General features: G+C 35.3%; 3 protein-coding genes across 3 annotated transcripts; all 3 read left to right on the top strand.

Moving 5' to 3' along the window:
- The first annotated feature begins 492 nt into the window (after positions 1 to 492).
- LOC113335943 lies at positions 493 to 1,494 on the top strand. Its single transcript, XM_026581952.1, has 2 exons — positions 493 to 744; positions 848 to 1,494. Exons 1-2 carry the CDS (start codon positions 601 to 603, stop codon positions 1,289 to 1,291), a joined length of 588 nt encoding a protein of 195 aa, XP_026437737.1. The 5' UTR covers positions 493 to 600; the 3' UTR covers positions 1,292 to 1,494.
- A 6,066-nt stretch (positions 1,495 to 7,560) lies between these two features.
- Positions 7,561 to 10,180, top strand: LOC113336166. Its single transcript, XM_026582154.1, has 7 exons — positions 7,561 to 7,850; positions 8,112 to 8,214; positions 8,300 to 8,361; positions 8,720 to 8,986; positions 9,203 to 9,299; positions 9,670 to 9,778; positions 9,929 to 10,180. The coding sequence occupies exons 2-7, from the start codon at positions 8,136 to 8,138 to the stop codon at positions 10,005 to 10,007; spliced, it is 693 nt and encodes a 230-aa protein (XP_026437939.1). The 5' UTR covers positions 7,561 to 7,850; positions 8,112 to 8,135; the 3' UTR covers positions 10,008 to 10,180.
- Positions 10,181 to 13,333: 3,153 nt separating this feature from the next.
- On the top strand, positions 13,334 to 14,293 carry LOC113336183. Its single transcript, XM_026582171.1, has 2 exons — positions 13,334 to 13,655; positions 13,760 to 14,293. The coding sequence occupies exons 1-2, from the start codon at positions 13,422 to 13,424 to the stop codon at positions 14,198 to 14,200; spliced, it is 675 nt and encodes a 224-aa protein (XP_026437956.1). The 5' UTR covers positions 13,334 to 13,421; the 3' UTR covers positions 14,201 to 14,293.
- Positions 14,294 to 22,133: the final 7,840 nt, after the last annotated feature.

The raw sequence follows: 22,133 nt of genomic DNA, 5'->3' as shown, positions 1-22,133 counted from the left end.
TTGATCGTACCACTGTGGACGCTCTTAGACGCATAGTACAAGTTGTGTGATTTCTATTCAATTATCGTGCTAGTTTGATTGAAGCCGCAACAGATTTAATTCAAAACCAAATCCAAACATTCAGAGCTCAGGTGAAAATTTCGAATTAATACCCGGACCTGGATTCTAATAGAAAGAAAAATGAGTTACCATGCAGCCTTTACAGGAACAAGCAACAAAATATCATGCATACATGTCTGAATTCAGAAATGCTATCTACGGGTTCAATCCCATATATAGTCTGTCTCGTTCTTACAAGTCCCACTCACTGTGAGGGGCGTGACAGACGACAGTATTGAACCGGCGGTCGGTTTAGCACTCATAATCCAAATATGCGGTTAGTCCAAGCAAATAGGTGAGATTTTATTTTCAGGTCAACAACATTTGACTTGAAAACTTCCTGCCCTTGAAATATATAAAAGATGGATAACAAGAGTGTTTTGATTGGCTATTTTACATTCAACGTGTTCAACCACAACCACTCCATTTAGATACAAAGAAGAAAAAAACTCAGACAATGATAAAATAGAGACAGGAGAAGAAGCTTTCAGAAATTCATCAATGGCAATAACAACATCAGCAACTCAGACAGCTAATTTACTAAATTTCAAATCTACTCTCTCCCATTCTACTCCCCGATTCTCTACATTCTCAAATCCATGCAGAAAACCCCTCAGAATCGTTGCCATGGCATCCAATAAGAAGGTAAACATATTTTTCGTTAAATTTCTTCATTTTTATAAGAAACTCAATATTTTTCTCTTGATTTATCAACCTGCATAGTAATAGTTGTGTTTGATTTATATAGGTAAACAAATATGATTCAACATGGAAAAAACAATGGTTTGGAGCAGGATTATTTGCAGAAGGAAGTGAAGTACTAGAAGTTGATGTATTTAAGAAGATAGAAAAGAAGAAATTATTAAGTAATGTTGAGAAATCTGGTTTATTATCTAAAGCTGAAGAATTAGGGATTACATTATCATCAGTTGAGAAACTTGGTTTATTATCAAAAGCTGAAGAATTTGGATTACTAAGTTTACTAGAGAATGTTATTAGTCTTTCACCTGCGCTACTAGCATCACTTTCACTTCCATTATTTGTTGCTGCGATTTCAGTGATTGTGTTAGTTCCTGATGATTCTACGGCTCTTGTTGTTGCTCAAGATTTGATTGCTGGTTTGTTTGTAGTTGGTTCCGTTGGGTTGTTGGGTGGTTCCGTTGTTTTGGATGGATTGCAAGAAGCTGATTAATTAATGTAATATAGGTGATATTTCTACTTAATTAATTTCTTTTACTGTTTTTTGTATAAGAACATACATATATGGATTTTGTCTATCTTTTGCGCGTGGTTGTGAAAGGTTTTGGAATCAAAATCTTGCATGAGTGCGTCGCGCTGGTGGTGCCTTTGTTCTGTGTAACTAAACATATATACATTGTTGGTTGTTGCTAGCTATTTTTGTCAAAGTCTAGTTCGCAAAAATCTTCCTTTATTAACAAGGCTGCAACAAAAAGTTACCAAATTCTATGGGCCAGTAAAACTAAAAACCACCATTCACTCGTACAGGGTGACCGTTAATTTTTAAACTTACCAACAAAAAAAGGTGGGTAATATTTCAACTGTGTCAGAGAGACAATTGATATAATTTCTGCAAAACAAATATCGCAGACGAGCAACAAATCTGTAAACACTATATTATGAGCGGAACCAGGGTTTCAAGGGAAGGGTGCAAGAAAAAATTAGAAAAATGCCAAAACAAAAATTTGTTTTGCCCATCAAAAATTCCGTTGCCCATCAACCTCAATAAGCGAGAAGAGGTCTTGGATGCGGATGCATGTTTCATTTTGATCAAATAAATGAATTTGAAAAGAAAGAGGCAAGAGTCAATTACAGTTGGAAGGATATCAGCTGTAGTTGGGTCTTGGAGAGTTGGAACTCTTGGGATTTTAGTGGGGTGCAAAAACCAAATAGCCCTTGCAAAACTCATGATTTATATGGGCTGATACCATTCCTACTAGGAGGTACCATTCCATATAGGACAAAATGATATGAACGTTTCTGACCATTGAATCGACCAAATGGTATCCCCTAGTAGGAGTAGTATCATCCAAATAAATCATGGCAAAACTAACAATGGCTTAATGGCTTTCAACTTGTTCAAAAATGTATCTTTTTTTCTTTCTTCCGGTCGATCATGTATTTGGTCCAACTTTTTATCAACACACACTTGAGTCAGTGACCCATCAAAGATCTCTAATCATGGACAATGATCTATGATAAATCAAATGCCCCAAAGGTAAAACTCAAACTCCTTCACATGATTAAAGGTCATTTTTACAACTTTAAGCTGAAAACATTTTCCCTAGACCTTTTGTTTTACTTACTTGTTTTCTGGTGATTATGAGGCAGACAAAAGCTGGCTTAGATCAATGTAGTAGCCCCTGCCCGCTCAACCGAAATGATCCGTGTGCCCCAGCACCAGACCTACTAGATACAGTCAGATGGCCACTCATAGTACACTAGTAGCGTACCCAAACCAACCATCATGGCTCACATATTTATTAGTCTATGTGCCTATATGGAAGTTTGATTCAGGCGGCACCGACAAAACCCAAATCAGAACCAAATCGAATCGAATCAACTGCCCGTTCAGAGTTCACTTCAGGCAACTTTCGGATAAAGAAGTTCCGGTACTGGTCGGTTCGGTTCGGGTCTTGCGGATACCATATCCCGTGACTAGTTGTGTAGAAAGAAAGGGGGATCATTTGAGAGAGAAGCGTTTCTTGGAAGTTTATGTCATCACATGTTGCAGCCTTTTACAGCAACAAGCAGACAAAATTGACCGTACATACACGTTTACATCATCAAACGGATTAGAAAGACCTCCATCCTCTATTCCCAGATCTACCCTTGTAATTTTCTTTTTGGAGAAAATAAAACGGGTTACCAGCTCAGCTGGTCATCCCGTTACTCAAAGGTTTGATGTGTTTCAGGGGTTCTATGTCCGAGTTTTTAGTGGGCAGTATCGCAAAATTTAACATGAAAGGTAAAGTTAGTTTGTCCTTCTTGCGACATAATCAGCCCATATCCGCTTTGAATCTCTTGAATGATTCCAAATAAGACTTGTTGGTAGGCTAGCAGCCTAGCACGACAATCTGTTCAACTAACGTAGTAATATGCGGTTGGAGCTTAGCTTATTGGACTTTCAGCTAGTTTCTCGTAATATTTCTTATCCAATAATTAAGAAAACAAATAAAAACAAATACATGTCCAGATCCTAATTAGCAATTCGAGGTACGGGGAAGTCTGGAATGGTAAAACGTATGAGTATCATTCGTCTCGACGGAATGTAAATCCCGTGTACTATTCGATCAACGATTCGTGATTCGGAAATAAATTGGAAAGGTCTACATACGTGTATAATTTTTTTTAGAAATGTAAATTCAGAATACATTATTGCAAAATATATCATTTTTAATATGATCTCACTTTTGGTTACTATGATTTAATGATTTTAACGAACTATATTGACATATTCATGACAAGGAATTCAAAATTTTTTGTGCATCCTCATATTCTAAAAAAATTAAATGTTGAAATTCAAAATATAATATAAAACAATAATACAGTGATGATGTGGACAAGTATTATGCGGATAGTATAATTCGTTAATTCGTAAATACACGTATAATTAGCTTCAGGCAGGAAATTCGCTAAACTAAGTTGGGGTACGCACGAGTATATGATATGGATTCAGAAAAATTCGTGTATCATTCGCGTATTATTTGGAGAATTTGCTAACTAAGGTCCAGATGATTTTATTCTTGTGAAGCACCCCATCACTAGAGATGAAATTTTGGATGACATTAAACTCCAGGATTACTTTAACCTTTCAGCTTGTTGGTCTTTCAACTAGGTTTTTGTAATATTTCTTATCCAATAATTAAGAAAACAAATAAAAACAAACACATGTCCAAATCCTAATTAGCAATTCGAGGTACGGGAAATTCTGGAATAGTAAAACTTATGAGTATCATTTGTCTCGACGGAATGTATATCCCGTGTATTATTCGGTCAACGATTCGTGATTCGGAAATAAATTGGAAAGGTCTACATACGTGTATAATTTTTTTTAGAAATGTAAATTCAGAATACATTAAGTTGTAAAATATATCATTTTTAATATGATCTCACTTTTGGTTACTATGATTTAATGATTTTAACGAACTATATTGGCATATTCATGATAAGGAGTTCAAAATTCTTTGTGTATCCGCATATTCTAAAAAAATTAAATGTTGAAAGTTAAAATATAATATAAAACAATAATATAATGATGATGTGGAGAAGTATTATGCGGATAGTATAATTCGTTAATTCGTAAATACACGTACAATCACTTTCAAGCAGGAAATTCTCTAAACAACTAGTATTTGATCATATGGATTCCAAAATTTTTTAATATGTTCCATACGTACGAGTATATCATATGGATTCCGAAAAATTCGTGTATCATTCGCGTATCATTTGGAGAATTGGCTAACTAAGGTCAAGTTGAGTGTATTCTTGTGAAGCACCCCGTCACTAGAGATGAAAATTTGGATGACATTAAACTCCAAGATTACTTTAACCACGGAGAAATGACATGTTATTAAGGATAACAAGATTCATATCGGAGAAATAGATCAAATAAGCTGGGACTTAAATGCCAATGAGAATTTCTCTGTTAAATCTCTTTACACTACTAAGACGCCGAGAAATATATACAATACCGATGCTCACATTGCATATTGGAGTAAAACCTGGAATATGGATCACCACTTGAACTATAAAACTTTATATCTGATAACGTGCTTATAAGACTGTCCCTACTAATGCCAAGACAATCAGTATTTTTATACTACATTGATCCTTTGTGTAACTGGAAAAAGTGGGGTGGAAACTATGATTGCATCTTTTCCTTAAATTCCCTTTTGTTGTTCAAGTTTGATGTGGCTAATTGGGATATAATATGAACACCGGAAACACCAATGCAACTTTCATTGACTAGTTGAACTCCTAAACTGGAGTAAAGAAACATAACACTACTACTTATGCTACTACCTGCTGGTTCATCTGGAAACCCAGACGCATTTTTATTTTGAAGCTTTTTCTCTGGATGGTAAGAAGACTGTTAAAGACATTATTAGTTGTTTGGGTGACTATGATAGAGTGCACAACTATCCTACTCACATTCTCAACAATCAATACTACATGAGCTCTGATATTGTCCTACCATTTAGCTATGACTCTGCTAATATGGAAGAGTTTGGGGTCAATATAAAGATATGTAACATTCATACTATTGATAGCTAGACTAACTATATAGCTTTCTCTGCCTTTGACTGTATAGGGAAAACCATTGGTGCTAGGGAATATCCAAGATGCTATGGTCAGATGGAACAACCAGAGGAGCTCAATTAGCTTTTGATTGGGCTAAGGAGATGCAGAGAATAAATGTGATTGTAAAAACCAAAGAAGAAGAAATCCTTCAAATTTTCAAATATATATATCAAGATGCAATCCATGGGCGTTATCCGGTGTTTTATCATGCAAGCTACGAGGGAAATAATGATGACAAGGTGTTTCATATATCTTTTGTTCTTATAAATCTTTGGCTTGTTCACAAATCTGATAATAAGGAGACATTACAATTAGCTTTATTCTGTAAAAACTCTAATTCCAGGATATCATTACTTTTATGGATATGGTAACTCCCATTATACCGGATGTTTTGCAACCACATAGTAATGGCAAGAATTTTTTCCTGTCCAGAGCTTAGGGTTGGGCTGGCATTCTAAGTGCATTGTTGATGTAATTCAGGATACTTAGCCTTATCGTATATTAAAAAGACAATAATTTAGAATAAGAATATAGGAATGGTGCTAGCTGCAATTGAAGTATGGAAATGAATGACTCTGCAACAATTATCAAGGCTAGCAGCAACAACCTCATTAGCCTCACAATAGGTCTTCAGAGTAGATTCTCCAGGCAAGCAAAATGAGTTTAAGAAGATTAAAGTTTAGCTTCAAAGCATTTTCACTTTGGTTATGTTTCTATGAAAGCTAACCAAGCAGCCATTGCATTTTAATATCAAAATCAATACAAAAGCAACCTGTCAGTTTAATTATTGTGGTATTTGGATCCTTGATTCTTTTGCTAGAGAATCTGCCGCTGTATTATGACTTCTAATAATCTATCCTGATCTTGAGGAAGTTTCTTTAAGACCGTTTTTACTTTTCGCACTATGTTTTCCCATCCCAAGGAATGTCGATTTATTTTTTGTTAATTACATCTGCAAGAACTTTGCAATCTGTAACTATAAACACATTTGACGGTATATTTTAGTTTAACCAAGTAGAAGCCTTTAAAAAAGCTTTTGCTTCTGCGTGAACTGTTGTTGAAGCTTTTTCTGAGTCCTCTGAAAGATATAAAAATTCCTCTTGGTCCACTGAATAAAGCATAATAGCATATCCTGTAGAATAATCTTATTTCCTGAGCGAAGCATTTATAAAGATTATCTAATATGAATTTATCGAATTTTTGTAATTTGGGTATGGAGTCCTTTATGATTATCCTTAGAAGGAATCAACTGCAAATATTTCCTAATCTGATCTATTAAGCTTGACGGATCTAACTTGGATTTTTCAAAAACAATTGAGCACACCTATGTTTCCATATATACCAGAGAATTGTTGCAATTTTATCCGATAATTGCGCATAGTTCGGGTATATGATCTTGGGAGTTGAAAAAAAGAGTTTACCGCGTCCAGTGAGATTCCGACCAAATTGCTCTGGCGACAAGACAAAACCGGAAAAGATGTTCCGTCTCCTGAACTTGGGAGTTGCACATTTGGCAGTCCGGACCAATAAGCGATATATGTGTCGCTAGTCTACTAGCAGTCGAGTGCGCTTTCTGAGTTAGTTTCCAAATAAATAATCTGATACTTGGAATAACTTTCATTTTCTATATTTTCTTCCAGAGGAACTCGGTCATATTATTGTCTTCTTAATTAGTAAAGTTTTGTTATCCAAAAAAAACAAAAAAAAACAAACTTATACACATTACGCTGTAATGCTGGTATTTTTACGAATCTTATCTCCAATTTCAAAACTCCTGACTAACTTAAAACTCAAGATTTATCACATAAAAGAGTTTCTCAAAATCAGACTCCAAATAACGGTATACATTGACAAAAATATTGTTTGGCGAGTTAAGATATTAAGCTCTATAAAAGAACATGAATGATTTCAGAGTCAATTCAAGATAATTGAAATCTGCACACCCTTATTCGGACACTTTAGCATTTTGGAGCCAGCAACACCACCAACTACCAAGTGGCATTATTATTATATTTATTCATATGGTGTAAAAGTGATTTGTCATAATCGATCTTGTCCATGGTTATTGTTGTCATTATCACTTGAGTTGTGCTGCGACTGTAGTATGTTTCATCATCATCCTCAGTTATAACGCGCCACTTCAAACAGAAGACTCCACTCGTGAGTCCGTGACCCCAACTCAATATTTCATCTCTTTCTTTCCTTTTTCTATATAGAAATCAAAAATTTCAATGAAATCTTCTCTGTTGCTTCTACTTATTCACAGATTTTTCTTGGATCTTACTCATTCACATGTAGAATAATAATACACTATTAATAAAAACCCTGCATTTCTTACCAAACCCTTACTTTCTGTCTCTACAATTAACCTTGTCCTCACTCCTCAGGACCTCACAGACATTGTAATGGCGGTTAGTCTCAGTAAATAAGTGAGATTTCTTACTCAATTTCATCTTTTTTACTCTTAATTCTGTAATGCAAAGGGGTTTCATTTCAATCTTTAAGTGTTTTTCTGCTTTTTGTACAATTTTCTTTTTTTTTGAAGTTTTTCTTTTTTTTTCTTTTTTTTTGAGCTTAAAGATCAAATTTTTGCAAGGTTTGAGCAATTAATGGGAGAATTAAGAATGGGTTTGAGAGAATTTTGAATTTTTGTTTTTTGAAAATGATGTATCATTGAAATATTATTGCAGGGGAAAGCATACTTGGAAGGAATTATGGATGGAAATAATGATTCTTCATGCTTTCAAATGGTGAATCCCAGTCTTGATGAGGATAATCGACATTACTGTATAGGTAATGATGAACTTCTAAAACATCTGTTACCAATTTTCAGTAATAGTGGATGGGGCTTTGATATGTTTTCTTGGTTTGTTTTCAGATGTATTACCTGTTCTTGAAAATTCTTCTTTCCCCGCGGTGATGTTGAACACTAGTTCTCATGTAAGTTCATCCTGATTGTAGTATTGTGCTAGATCTAGTTAGTTTCAATTACCTTGTTTAGTTTGGTGTACTTAGAATGTGGGTAGTGGGGTGAAGAACATTTGAACATTCTACTTTCATTTTCTGTTGCGAACCGTTATTGCGTGTATCACTGTATCTTATCCATGACTGTGATGGAGGTGAAATACGGGGTAACATGAAAATGGCCCATTCAAAAACAATACCGAATTTTGATTATATGCTTGTAGTTTCACGATCTATTAGTTCAATTGTGTATGACAAGCAATTCAACCTTGAGTTGGGTAAATTGTAACTTGTGGGACTATAATTGAGCATTAAGTATATCGTATGGTTGCAGGACCAAGACATCTACAGTGTCTCAGTGGTGCCCAATGATGGAATTACGGTTTCAAAGTGTCCAACAGAACAAGCTTTCATGAGCTACTTGCAAGTTCCTCAACAGAGCCCGATGTGTTTGGTTGCAGAGTGGGATTGCAGGACTTGCAGCATTTTAGAATATTCTGATTGCAGCTTGGAAGTAGACATTGATAACGAAACTACAGAAACACCTAAAACTTATGATGGAACTCTTGGGGAGTCGACAGAAAGTGAGGGAGCATCCGAGGTATGATATCACTCACTCACGCTTAAATTATGTCACGGTTATGTTTTCACTATCATAACTCTTATGCTTATGAAGATTTGGTACTGATTATTGGACTACAAGGAGGACATTCTACCAGAGACATTGTTTTTGTTGTTTTAGTCGATGGAAGCTTTTAGTTTCCTCTTTAAATTCCATTAATTTTTAATATTGGATAATCGTTATGGCACATTGCAGAGAGTTTCACGCTGGATGAATGGCCTAGAAATTGGTGGAAAAATCACACAGGCTCTCATGAATCACTTCAGCATGCAACTGAAGTGCTCCTCGAAAGGTACATTACCTCTGTGAAAGCCTAAAATTAGCCTCATTTTCGTGCCTAGTACTTCTGTTAAATTTTCTCGATGGAAGCTGAACTATGATTTCTGTTGAGTGTTCCGCAATATCTTACTTAGCGTATCTGTTCTTCTAACTTGGTACCGTATCAACCAGTAACATGCATTACATGACTATTTTCAGTTGACTGTGAAATGTATCTTCTGTTTGGTAATTCTGCTGACACATGGTCAGCAATTTTTGTACAGTCGTAATTGCATTGAATTTCTTCTGTTAAGCGGTCATGATGAGCGTATGAAAATATACCACTATCAAGAATTTACTAGATTGATTAGACCCCTTATTTATTCCTTTGTGATGTTGAACAGACAAGTCAAATCAAGAGAGGGGTCCTGATACACCTAACAATAGATGCGGGAGATATAAACGCAGTGCTTCATTCAACTCGAGAAGAGTTGCTTTTCTTTTCTCAACATTGTAAGTATTCCAATACAAATAAGCTTGTTTGTCTAAGCCTTACCAAACACATTTTACAGGAGAACTTGTAAATGCAAGAGAATCATGTCCTGTTCTGCTCTGCACCAGCACCGTAAATTTTCGCTGCTTATCTGTATTTTTATTTTGCAGGTCAAGCATTGGAACTATTGTGCTGATATATTTGACGCTCCGAGTGAAGCTGATAAACGATGCACTGATTCATGAATAATGTATGTTATTTTGTCGTTTCTCGCTTCGAGCTTTCTCTTTAGTTTTTGATATGACTGTCTGTAATAAAGTTTTCGATTCCTGTTTTGCTTATTCCTCATGTGTACATATATGCTAAACTATCAGAATTTCAGAGTTTTCTATGCAGAGATCATAAATCAAGTAATACGAAAACAAGCTGTCATAAAATTAAAAAAATTCAAGAATTTCTTCAAATACCCAAACATTATTCTATCATTCTAAGTTTTCAATTATTTTTTGAAAATTTTAATGCATCGAAAATGTACCTTAAATAAAATTTGATTTAGCTTCTGTTTAAATAAAATTTCAGGAACATACACTTAAGGGATGAATCAGAATCAGGGAAATTTCCAAATATAAAAAACAATTATGGTTAGGCCCGTTGTCATGTTTCATCAGGCCCATTTCTCTTTTTGTCATTTATGCCGGCAGTCAGTAGGCCCTTAACATTTCATCTCTAGAACAACGTCGACGACGATGGTGAATGTGGCCATAAAAGATTCGGCTTTGGTTTTGCAAGCTGGGCATTAGAACACGACTGCTAACCAAATTCCATGGAAAGTTACCATTATAATGGATCAAATCCAACCATGGAGAGTTACCAATTTAATGGATCTAGTGGTGTCGTCAAACGGGGTTTGCAAGTCAAGAGGCATATTTTGCGAGGCTCGCACTTAAATGTGTGCAGCCGGCCAAATTTGGCCACTATGCTTGGTTTAAAAGTCAGTTCGGTTTTTTTTTTCTACACATGCAAATTACACCAAGACGCAACATTCTAAATCCAAAAATCAAGTCAAAGCCACATGAACACAATAGAGCCACCAAAGAAATTTCTATAGGGTTGAATAAAGTGGAGAGACTGCGGTTAAACAACCCTAGCTACAACCTTGCAGAATACAGAAAGAGACATTAATTAAATGAATGACGTAGTAGTGTTTGTCATGAATGCATTACTGTTTCCTGAAAGATGACGGACGTAGTTATTTTTAAGACATAGCGTCCAGTTAACGAAATATCTAAAAAAAAGTAGTTGATATACACAAGTGAACCAAGGATGTCAATAAATGTTGATAACGAGTAAGAATGGTGGTTATGTTAGAGTTGATTATATCTGAAGTGCGATCGAACATCCTCTTCAAAATTTAGTCAGCGGGTAATGTAATCCTATACAATTAACCATTTTGCATATGATTGGTTATGACAATACTTTCAAAAGCATTTGTTAAATGAAAAACTCGTCAAAATTTATTAGGTTGGTCAAATATTGTTTGTAACTTTAATAATAGTTGGTGGAGATGTCCCTAGATCAAATATTTCTGTCTTTGGTTATTTGGTCATGGTCACCCTAAATGGACGTAAAATGACAAATAGGGTTCGCAAACAAAACTTTAAGACGAATCTTTTTAATGGGTAGAGATTTAAGTAAGGAACTTCATCACCAGACGCATTCTGAAACCGAGTCTTTTACCATGCTCACTCTTAATGTGCGGCCGATTAAACTCTACCAGTATGTTCAACCAATTTTTTTTTTTGCACATTTGACATCTATCGAAAAAAAAAAAACAACGAAGTGTAAGTTTTTCGTGGATGTTGTCTTTACACATACGAAATACAACACCACTAACATGATTTATCACCCGTTTTAAGGATTTTAACACACCAAGACCCAACAGTCTAACTGTCTAAATTTCAAAATTCAAGTCAAGGCGCATCATGAACACAATAAAGGCACCATACAAATTTCAATAGGATTGAATAACGTGGACACCACGGATAAACAACTCCAGCTACCTACAATCTTGAAGGAGAGACATTAAATGAATGACAATGGCATGGAAGTATATTATATTGTCATGAAATGCATTGTTATCTGGAGATTGATACAGTATATAGAAATAAGTAGTTGGCATATATAATGCGAGGGAACCAAGGATGCCAATAAATGTTGATAACTAAGAAATATGGTGAAGATTTCAGACTTGATCTCAATTTCTGAAATGCAATCCAAATATCTCCACCGAAATTTAGCCAGTCTCAAAAAATGAATAACTGATACTTCTAACCATCTTAAAAGTTTATATTACATAAACGATGAATGAAAAGTTCGTTTGACAATCAAATTTCAAAATAACTTAAACACAACACTTTGTTTATGATTTATGAAATTAATTTCTACTTCTCGTTGTCAAACAGGCTCTAACAGTTTCACTAGTTACACTGCATTCTAGCTTAGCGTATGTCAAAAGAAACATATCGACGAAACTATTAACTGATATTCAATACACGGTTGGAAACTTGCTCATCAACAATAACTACTACACACATACATATAGGTATAGCTACTAGAGAGGCTGCTTTTTTCCAAGTTTAGGTCAGCAATAAACTAAAAGCTTTAAAAGCTAGCTAGCTCTTCCTCCACCCCCTCATTGATTATAACACATTAAATCAAACAACCACATCTCTTTACTGCTACTACTACTACTCCCCCATTAATTCCTCTACATGCATGGAAGTTGGAAGAAGTATATGGATAAACGTCACCGCCTGTAATAACTGCTCTTTAAGGTTTTTGGCTAGCTTGTTTTAGGATTTTTTTTCTCTCTTGGCATTTGTCATGCATGCTCTGCTGATATACTAGTAACTAGCTAACTAGCAGATAGATAGTTGCAACCATAAATTAATTCATACCAAAATCTAGTTATATAGTTTTAAGAAGCTAGCAGTTGTGACAAGACACTCTTTTCATAGACAATTTATCCTACACTGCACATCCCTCTTATCCTGCACTGCATCATTTCTCACCCTACACCGATAAAACATACCACCAAATACCAACAATTGCAAAAAAAATGTTGTTGCCCACTTGGCCTACTTAGAAAGCATTGTGCAATACAAACACAAAGTCAAATTTCCGAGTGCAAGCCGCAAAAAGAAACTTCTCCAATAAACCGTCAGAAAAAAGGAACCCAGGACCGTCTTTACATTTTGTGCACTGTCTAATACTCGGTCGAAGTTTTATCAAAATTGGTTGAAATCAATTAAGGATTTAAACGTGTAATGTATGTTGTTCGGCTTCTACTTTGAAAAATGCATTCAATACTAGACGTTTAACTTAATTACTATTCCTAACTAATTAAAAAGAGAGGTTGAGGTTGAGGTAAGCCAAAGTTGAAGTTATTATAGGGCACGTCATAGAGATGTGGGCGCCTTAAATGTGTGTACTCAACCATTATTAATTGCTCAAAATTTATTTCATTCAGATTTTCATTACTATCTAGTTGGTTCAACTCTCTTGTGGTGTGTATATATATATAGTTATAGCTCTCCATGAATGAAACCACCCTACACATTTATTTGATCATCAAATCTTGAGAGAAACATCGAGTAAGTAGCCATGGTTTCATTTCAAGAACAATTAAAGTTTGAGATAATTTCACAGAAGAAGAGAAGATGGGAAGATAATAATAATAATATTCAAGAAGTGGGTGGAGCTGCAGAAAAAGAGTTTTTCAAAAAGATATCTAAAGTTGATCATAGTAATCAAAAGCCGTCGACAAAATCTTTGTTCTTTGATGAGTATATCAATTTCTTCCGCCTTGAAAAACCCTCAGATGATCGGAAAAATCAGGTAAATAAATTGCACCGGATTTGTACACGTCGAAAATATTGTAGATATAATTGTCTAGTTAAACTCTTCGTCCATTGACTAATAACATGTATTTTTCCATGCAGTCAGAGAATATGCAACACTACAACACCAAGAATAACCTGGAGAAGATCATAAGCACTACTGCTTGTAAAAAAGATCCAATAAAGAAACGAAGTTCATCATCAGATAGGTTGGAATTGAGTTTAGACCTTGAACTTAATCTACTTCCATATGAGTCTCTTAAGACCACCGCAACCGATCACAATTGTTCCGAGAAGAAAAAAGAGAGCAAAGACGCCAAGAATGATGCAGTAAAAGTTAATAAGCGACGTCCTCCATCGTGGATGTCATTCAATACTGATCAAGACGGAGAGATGGTTGCAGCTGCTTGCATGAGATGTCATATGCTGGTTATGCTTAGCAAGTCATCTCCTTGTTGTCCTAATTGCAAGTTCATTCACCCATCTGATCACCAGAGTCCTATGATCAATCTGTTTAAGCCAAAGTTTAGTTTGAAAGGTTAATTGGATATGTATTATAACCTTAATAATTATATCTAAAATCTATATGTAGGATTGAAATATATTTTTTGTAGTAATTGAATCATCTTTTCTTTAGTATCCTCTGTCTAGTTATAAATTAAATCACCATCTTTTTTTTTTTTCCATTTGTTTCCTCAAAAGCAAAACCAAAAGAGGGTTGGATGGAATTAAATGTTGAAATATGGACACATCATGCTGTTGTTGCATGGTATGTCTTAATTTCAGAATAAGATGTCGTTGAGGTGGGACTTGGGAGAGTATATGCATCATTGACATCCAAAATATGTCTTTGGGGCAGCATCCAGAATCTCAGTCCTTGGTAAAAAAAAATTAGATAGCTTAAACTTGCATGAGAAAATTAAAGAAGTTGGGTAGTCTAATATTAAATGCTGGGTAGTACATGCAGACTGTCGACCAAAATTATTATGGTTAAGTGTCTTAAGTGTGTCTTAATGGTGCTTGGTGGATTTGCAATGAATGCATATGGTTAGGTTACAGTTATGATGATGGTGTGAATATGTGTGGGTGGTGTATACTTGAAAAAGACTTAAACAAACGAGTACAAACATGCTAGAAATAAATACGAGCAGCTGAGAGTTTTGAATGATAAATCTATCCCGGCCAAGTAGTAGTCATGTGAATTCAAAAGTTACGAGGTTATGTGATTTAACTCTCCTTTTAAGGTTGCCATTAAAAATTTGAATCATAACGAGCAAACACACGCAGGGAGATTGGGTCGTAATTGGGCCACAGAATTGGTTAAAAAGACCAAAATCAATAATTACTGAATGAAATGGACAGTTAGATTTTGATACTGTTTAAATGGACAAAAATGTAAAAATAGGCAGGATATAACCAGTTTCATCGTGCCCATTTTCAAATATTTTTTCTTATTTTTAATTTACACAGGATGTATCCAGTATCATACTTGCTATTTTTTAAATTTAAGTTAGGATGAATCTAGTTTCATCCTTGCTATTTTTTCTTTGGCCATTTCACCCAAACTATTTTTTACTCGTCCATTTGAACCGTGATTTAAAAATATTTGGACAAATGACCCATTTTCCGTAATTGGGCTTATGATTCTCCAAACCAATTTCATGCATTTGCCCACCAGGAAAAGAAAAATGCCATCACACTAGTACGACTGAAATGAAATTATTTGGATTCAATCCCCTAGACGACCACACCATGCATGCAAAGTCCCCCTCCGATACTACGGTTTGAACCGGTGTGACAACATCCACTCACAGCTCACACAAAACAAAACTCATACACAAGTAATGCGTCACTCTATACTGAAAAGCAACATAATCCCAGAAACGAAATCAAATGAATTGTCCTCATCAACAATAATTGTACCTCCTCTTTAAAACTCCTCCTCAGTCTCCCTGAATCACCCACTCCTTTGTTTTGAAACTCATCCAGAAAACCACCTTTGCAAAACCACTAAAACCAACACCTTTGAAACAATCAGAAAACTCCGTTAAAAGGCCTATTGTCCCTCCTTGCAGTGAAGCGCTTACAAGAAAGAATACTACTAGTTCTTCTTCATCTTCATCAGCTGTGAGAGTGAGAATGTCACCTGGTCATCATAGATTTCTTTGTCTTAACAATGAAAGCAGGAGTTTAAGAGATGATCTCTTCACAGTAATGCCTCAGAACCCACACTATAAACCTCTAGATAAGTACAGTGAAGGTATTCGTGAAGGTATATCAAGGTAGGGTTAGATATAGTGTTCATCAACCTTGCACAGAAATTTGTTAGCTTGACTAGTCCTGTTGAGTTTTTAAGTGATTTAGAGGAATACGTTGCACAACTATCAGAACTTGACGAAATGGGTTATGATTGTACCAGGATATGGGAACGGTTTGATACTCTTAGAGCACTTTCAGAACAAGAACAGGTTGCTAGCCTAAACTTAGAGAAAACTACTTCAAAGAGGAAAGACAAAGAAGTTAATGCAACAATAACTCATACTAGGATTTCTGATTTAGAATCCGAGTTGAAGAAGTTGAAAGCTGTTTCGAAGACTCGAGAGGAAGAAATTGAAACTCTGACGCTTACGGAGAGAAGCTACATTGAAGAAAAAGAAAGTAACTCGCAGGAATTCAGATCTGCTACAACAGCTCCACGGTAGTAGCTAGGTTTTGTTTTTTCTTTTCTACTGGTCTTTCTTAGGTGTAGTCTGTAGAAAGTAGTTTCACTTTGGGGATGTAGTATGGATTTAACGAATGCCTTCATGGAGTATTTTTTTTTTTTTTTTTTTTCTGATTTGTCTTCACGAATTAGTATGGCCTTATGGTGCTTTTTGATTCAAGGTTATTTTAGGGGCGCCATGATTTATTAGAGGGGCGGCATTGTGATAGTAATGTCCCTTTAGTTGGTTAGGGGATGTCCTAAAGGGGATGTAAATTGATTACATTACCCTTTTCACCTTAAATCAACCAAAATCAAATCAATTTTTTTAAACCTAATGAATCAGAAAAAATTAAATCAGTTTTTTTTCATCATCTTCTCTTCTCCTCCATCAACCGTAACCTCCATTAAAACTGAAAATTTCATCGCCTTCGATTAATCGACGATTCGAAAAATGTTTGGAAAAATCCAGTTAGGGTTTAGTTTATCGTGTTGGATTTAAGTTAATTTTGTATCAAAAATTAGGGTTTTGTATGAAAATTGAAATTGAAATTTCTGGTGCATGTGAGTTACGGTTGGTAATAACTCAAATACGAACCGTAACTGTAGATTGGGTTGATGTTACGGTTGGTTTTAACTCAAATACCAACCGTAAGTTCTTAGTTTTGAGAAATATGTTCAGTTACGGTTTGTATTTGCATCATATTTATCAATCGTAATTGAGTTAGTGTTTGTTACTCAAACAACCATACCAACCGTAAATAATCATGTGTCTTAAGAATTTACAAATAATGATTTACGGTTCAAAAGTTAAGTTGACACACCAATCGTAGGGTAGTTACGGTTGGTCTCGATTCATTAGTTACCAACCGTAATTTAGTTACGGTTGTTGTCCAAATTTAATTACCAACCGTAACTGGTTTTACAATTGGATCTTCCCCAAATTTAACCAGTTACGGTTGGTATTCGATAACTTACGAACCGTAACTAAGAGTTACGGTTGGTCACGAACAAAATTGCAACTGTAAGTTCTTATGAAAATTTAAAAATTTTGATTTTGTTACGTACTTTAGATAATTTTGAGCGAGAAAAAGCTAATGGGAACTAGTTTAGAAGTATACCGGGTCACTGGAATCACTCATTTTGGTTGAGTGAATCAAAATCTAGGGTTTCACAAATATCACAAAAGTTTTTCTTTTTCTTCTCCTCTAAACTTTTTTCTTTTTAACTCTAAAAATCTGATTTTGTTTTAATTTTGAGTTGATATAAGTGAAATTAATCATTAATATTAAACTTGATTATCATCACTAAACTAGATTATCAATAATGAAGGTTAATTTGTCATTTTCAATTTTCTTTTATAAGAGACACCTTGAATGATCATGTAATGACCCTTTTTATCCTATTAGAATGCCGCCCCTATAATAAAATTGTTTTGATTTACTAGTTAGTTTGTGTTTTAGCCATTAATTGACATTGTTTTTTAAGTAAACCTTATCTGCTAGTGATCAACAAATGGTTGTCAAAAACTAAGAGCTCCCTATCTGCTAGTAAAAAAATAGACTATCTGAACTTTGTACGAGGATTTTATTTGTACCGGGGAGAGCTTCAATTGAAAGATGATCCATTCCAACTGTCCATGCACAAGGTAATGAGATGGTCTCTTCAATCCAGTCCCATCATCTCATCTCATCTTGTTCACCTAATTTAACAAGTATTCGTGCAGAGGCTTCATAATCCGATATACACTTCTATATACCAACACATCCATTGCGGAGACTAACTTTGACTGTCTAAATGTTTACTAAAATACCCTTTACCAACTAGCTAAATGACGTTATGGCCTAACTCCAGTTATAAACCTAACTGGGTTTATAACAGATCCGATCCGTTTAGGTAGGATATGCATGGTTATGGTATCAAATTAGGTTAAGTTAGACTGTTGAGAGTTTCTTAATTTTCTTCTAAACTGCTTCAGGGAGAAAAAGAACCGTGTAAACGACCTAGTTCTTCTGCTTCCAACAACTGAATCTGCCATTTGAAGATTTGCATACAAATCACTACCGAATAACACTCGGTCGATTTTATTGATCTTGTCAACTCAACCAAATACAGGTATGCATCTAATTTGAAATCAAGGGTTTCTGAAATTGGGTATTTTTATCAAGAATTGTAGTATACAAATCATGTCGCGGTTACTAGTTATTCTTACCTTGATGTGAATAATCAAATTATGCTGATTAATACAGATCAGTGGTGGTGTATCTACTTGATTTTACCATTTTTAGAATGTGGGGTGATGGCGGTGGTGCAACTGATAGTGGCGATAATGCATCTGGATTCTGAATCAATTGATCATGTTGATAGCTTCCAACCATCCCCATCTTTTTTTAGTGGATTAGATTGGATACTTGGGTTAGTGATTGAATGAAGAGATAGTACTAATAAATTCAGAGAATTAATAGCCGCAAATCTGTATTGTTATTTGTATAGTCCGTCCGTCCGTGCAAGGTTTCACATGAGCTTGTGAACTGGGAGGCTCATGCAACTTATGGGTGCAAAATAAACTGACGATGTAACATTGTTAATGGATAAGGAGGTTGGCTTCACCTTATTTAAAAAGTCAAGTAGCAGGCCGTTTGACAGTCCCTTGTTAGTCTACGACCCTATTACATCAAGTGCATTTTTTAGGACCGAGACCCTAATTTTTGACTATAAAGTCGGGACAAAATATCTCTTGTAGTTAATAGTCAAACGATTTTAATTATGTTCATTTGTTGTTGGATCAATTCCAAATGCAATGCGACTGCACGTCTTCTTTCTCCTCCTCGAAAGTGTGGTGAATATATCAATGTAAAACATGAGCATCACCAAGCAAACCACATCAATTTGTATGATGAGACTAAAATGAAACAAATGATGAATAGTCTGCATGACAAAGAACCATTTTGCAAGCAAATGAATGATATGCTTTTTCAGTGAATTTGAATAGAAAACATCAGCACGGAAAAAACACGAGAACGGAAACAATTGCAGAAATGGTAAACAAAATCGACCTCGCGACACAGTGTAGGACTATATTTGGATCAGCAACCACTAATCAGAGACAAGCAAACTTGAAGAACCAAAGACACGTTGGGGGAATTGGGCCTTAATTGTTGGGCTTATGATTCTCCCAACCTAAGACAAGTTGCGAGGATGTAATGCATGGAAGCATGCATCTATACACTAGTCTTTTGAGTCATTCTCTCGCAAGAATAAGCGTGTAACAACACATTTATACATATCTTAAATATGGCTCAAAGATACATGTTTATTATGCATTCGAGTACGTGATAACACAAGCTTAGCTTTCTTAGAACGTGTGATAATAAATTTTATAAGAGATATGGAGATGGTATCAAAGACGCTCTAGATTTCTTTGAATTCGCATTTGGAAAACCATTCATCATTAACTAATTCTATACTCTTAATTATACCACTCACAATCATCTTTCCTAATCGTAAATTCATCTTTTTTTTTTCTTCTTTCCAAGCGAAGCTATTTTATCATCTTCGATCAATCGTCACTCGTAAAACTAATCCATCATTAAATAGACGCATTATATTTGTAGCTAATTTCCAAGCCGTAAAAGGTTATTCCATCCTTAAATTTAAAACCAAACATGCAAAACTTTTACAGTTGGGTTATTTGCACTAGACATGGCTGATATCTTATCTATGACTAGGTTATTTCTTATACAACTTGGTGGTAAATGGTTTATGATTGGTTTTCCCTAATTATACCCGGATATAGCTAGAAGTTCATCATTTTCCTAGCCATACGCAGATCAATTTGTCGAGGGCATTGTAGTTGTCAAAAACCTGACAACCACATCCCAATGTACTCAAGACTCAACTTTACGTAATCATAGTGAGTAGTTTATTTAGAATCATTAATTGATAGGATTATAAAATTAGAGGCGAGTATTACAACTTGCTACTCACTCTCGATTCTACTTTCTCTCTCCTAATTACTTATCTAACTCACACTCTAGAACCCACCTACAAGTGAAGATACCTCTCCTATTTATAGGATTCTTTACATAGTGGATGACAGCTAGGACTTCCTTTATTTTCGGAACGACTGTACGATCCATTCTCTCATGTACATTCTATACTATTCGTATAGACTCTAATCTCGCACAGATCTTCACACTTTACCCATGATTCTGCTGACATCATCTGATACATCATTTGGCTTCGTTGTGTACGATGATTGTCGTTCATGTTAAAATACCTATTTCGCATAGTTTAATATGTGTGCGATATTTCGCTCCTACATTTTTCCTCTTCTCATTTCGCTTACTCTTCAAGGATGAGCGATTTGAGAACTCCCACCTTAATTTATCGCACATGTTTATCTCCTTTTATTTTTCTTTGCCGACAATTTTCATGATTTTATGCATGCATGCTTTGTTGACCGTTTATTTCTGACACGTCATTTTAACCGTACATTCTTATTCGTTCAATTCTTCGAATTAAATGAGAGTAAATTTCGAAAAACGTGTCGCACTTTCCTATAAATTCCTTTCTATCTTCTTTCTTATTATTTTTACTTCTTTCTTTTTTCTCCGTCCCCTCTGCAAGTTCATCTTCTTCTTTATCTCTTAATATTCTTCATTCCCATTCTCTAATAGCTCCTCCAGGCAGAAAGATGGAAGTTGAGTTTAATCGATTGAAAACTGAACTTAATTCAAGGGGCTATGAAATTTCTCTTCCTCCATCGTCTACTTTTTCAACAAAACTCAATCTTGATGTGATCAACTCTGATCAATGTACCAATCGAAGAATCATAGTTTCGCTTGGTCAACTTCAATTTCTACCGCTTCCCTTATATAATCCAGAAATTCCTCTCTTCTATAGAATCCTTGCCGATGATAGGTTCGCACGAGGATTATTTCAACTTAGTGGTGATGCTATTAGGATTCCATTGGAGTACGCTCGTCGCGCAGCTGGTCTTGGAAATTCTTATCCTGACAAGGTGCGAAAAGAGGAATTTCGTGATAAAGTTATATATCCTGCCGAGTACACTTTCGAAAATTTCTTCAAAAATTATTATGTCGCTGTTATGAAGAGTAACGTGACCAAGTGGGTAGTTCTCATAAGGAGAGTTGATGGTATAAATGAAAATGAGAAAATTATGCGAGATATTGATCGGGCTACAAATTTTAACCATGCTGCTCACAGGTCAAATGACACTACTTGGCTCAATTGCCCTGTTATTTTAGAAGGTTCTTTTGTGTCTGGCAGAGCTGAAGATGGTTCTGATAATCCATTGCCCGAAGATTTCCCTCCTTATCAACATTGGGAATTCAAATTATTCGCAGAAGAAGTCAAGAAAGTGGCGGTATGTAATTTTCCCCTAAATGTTTGTGACTTTTCATGGTTCTCTTTCTTGTCTTATATTCCTTTCTATTCGCAGGCTGCTAAAAAGGTCACAACTTCGCAGAATAAGGAAGTAAGAAACATTCTTCTTATATTTAACAATATTGTTGCCTCTGTTTCTTATCTTGATTGTTCGCCTAGGTGATTGATAAAACTTCGGGTAAGGGCAAGAATCTCCCTAAGAAGCGTACGTCGAAATCTGCTCCCAAAGTGTCTTCATCAAAGGATAATGTTGCTAGGAAGCATGCAAGGTATGATTCTTCATCAAGATCAGAGTCTACTGATGATGATATTCTCATTCCTGGAGAATAAGAAGAAGAGTTATCAATTGACTCTTATCGGGATAGC

Source organism: Papaver somniferum, unplaced genomic scaffold (genome assembly GCF_003573695.1).
Source record: "Papaver somniferum cultivar HN1 unplaced genomic scaffold, ASM357369v1 unplaced-scaffold_150, whole genome shotgun sequence".
In the NCBI taxonomy this organism is placed as follows: domain Eukaryota; kingdom Viridiplantae; phylum Streptophyta; class Magnoliopsida; order Ranunculales; family Papaveraceae; genus Papaver; species Papaver somniferum.
The sequence above is the reverse complement of the archived record's forward strand: the minus strand, read 5'-3'. Positions and strand labels throughout refer to the sequence as shown.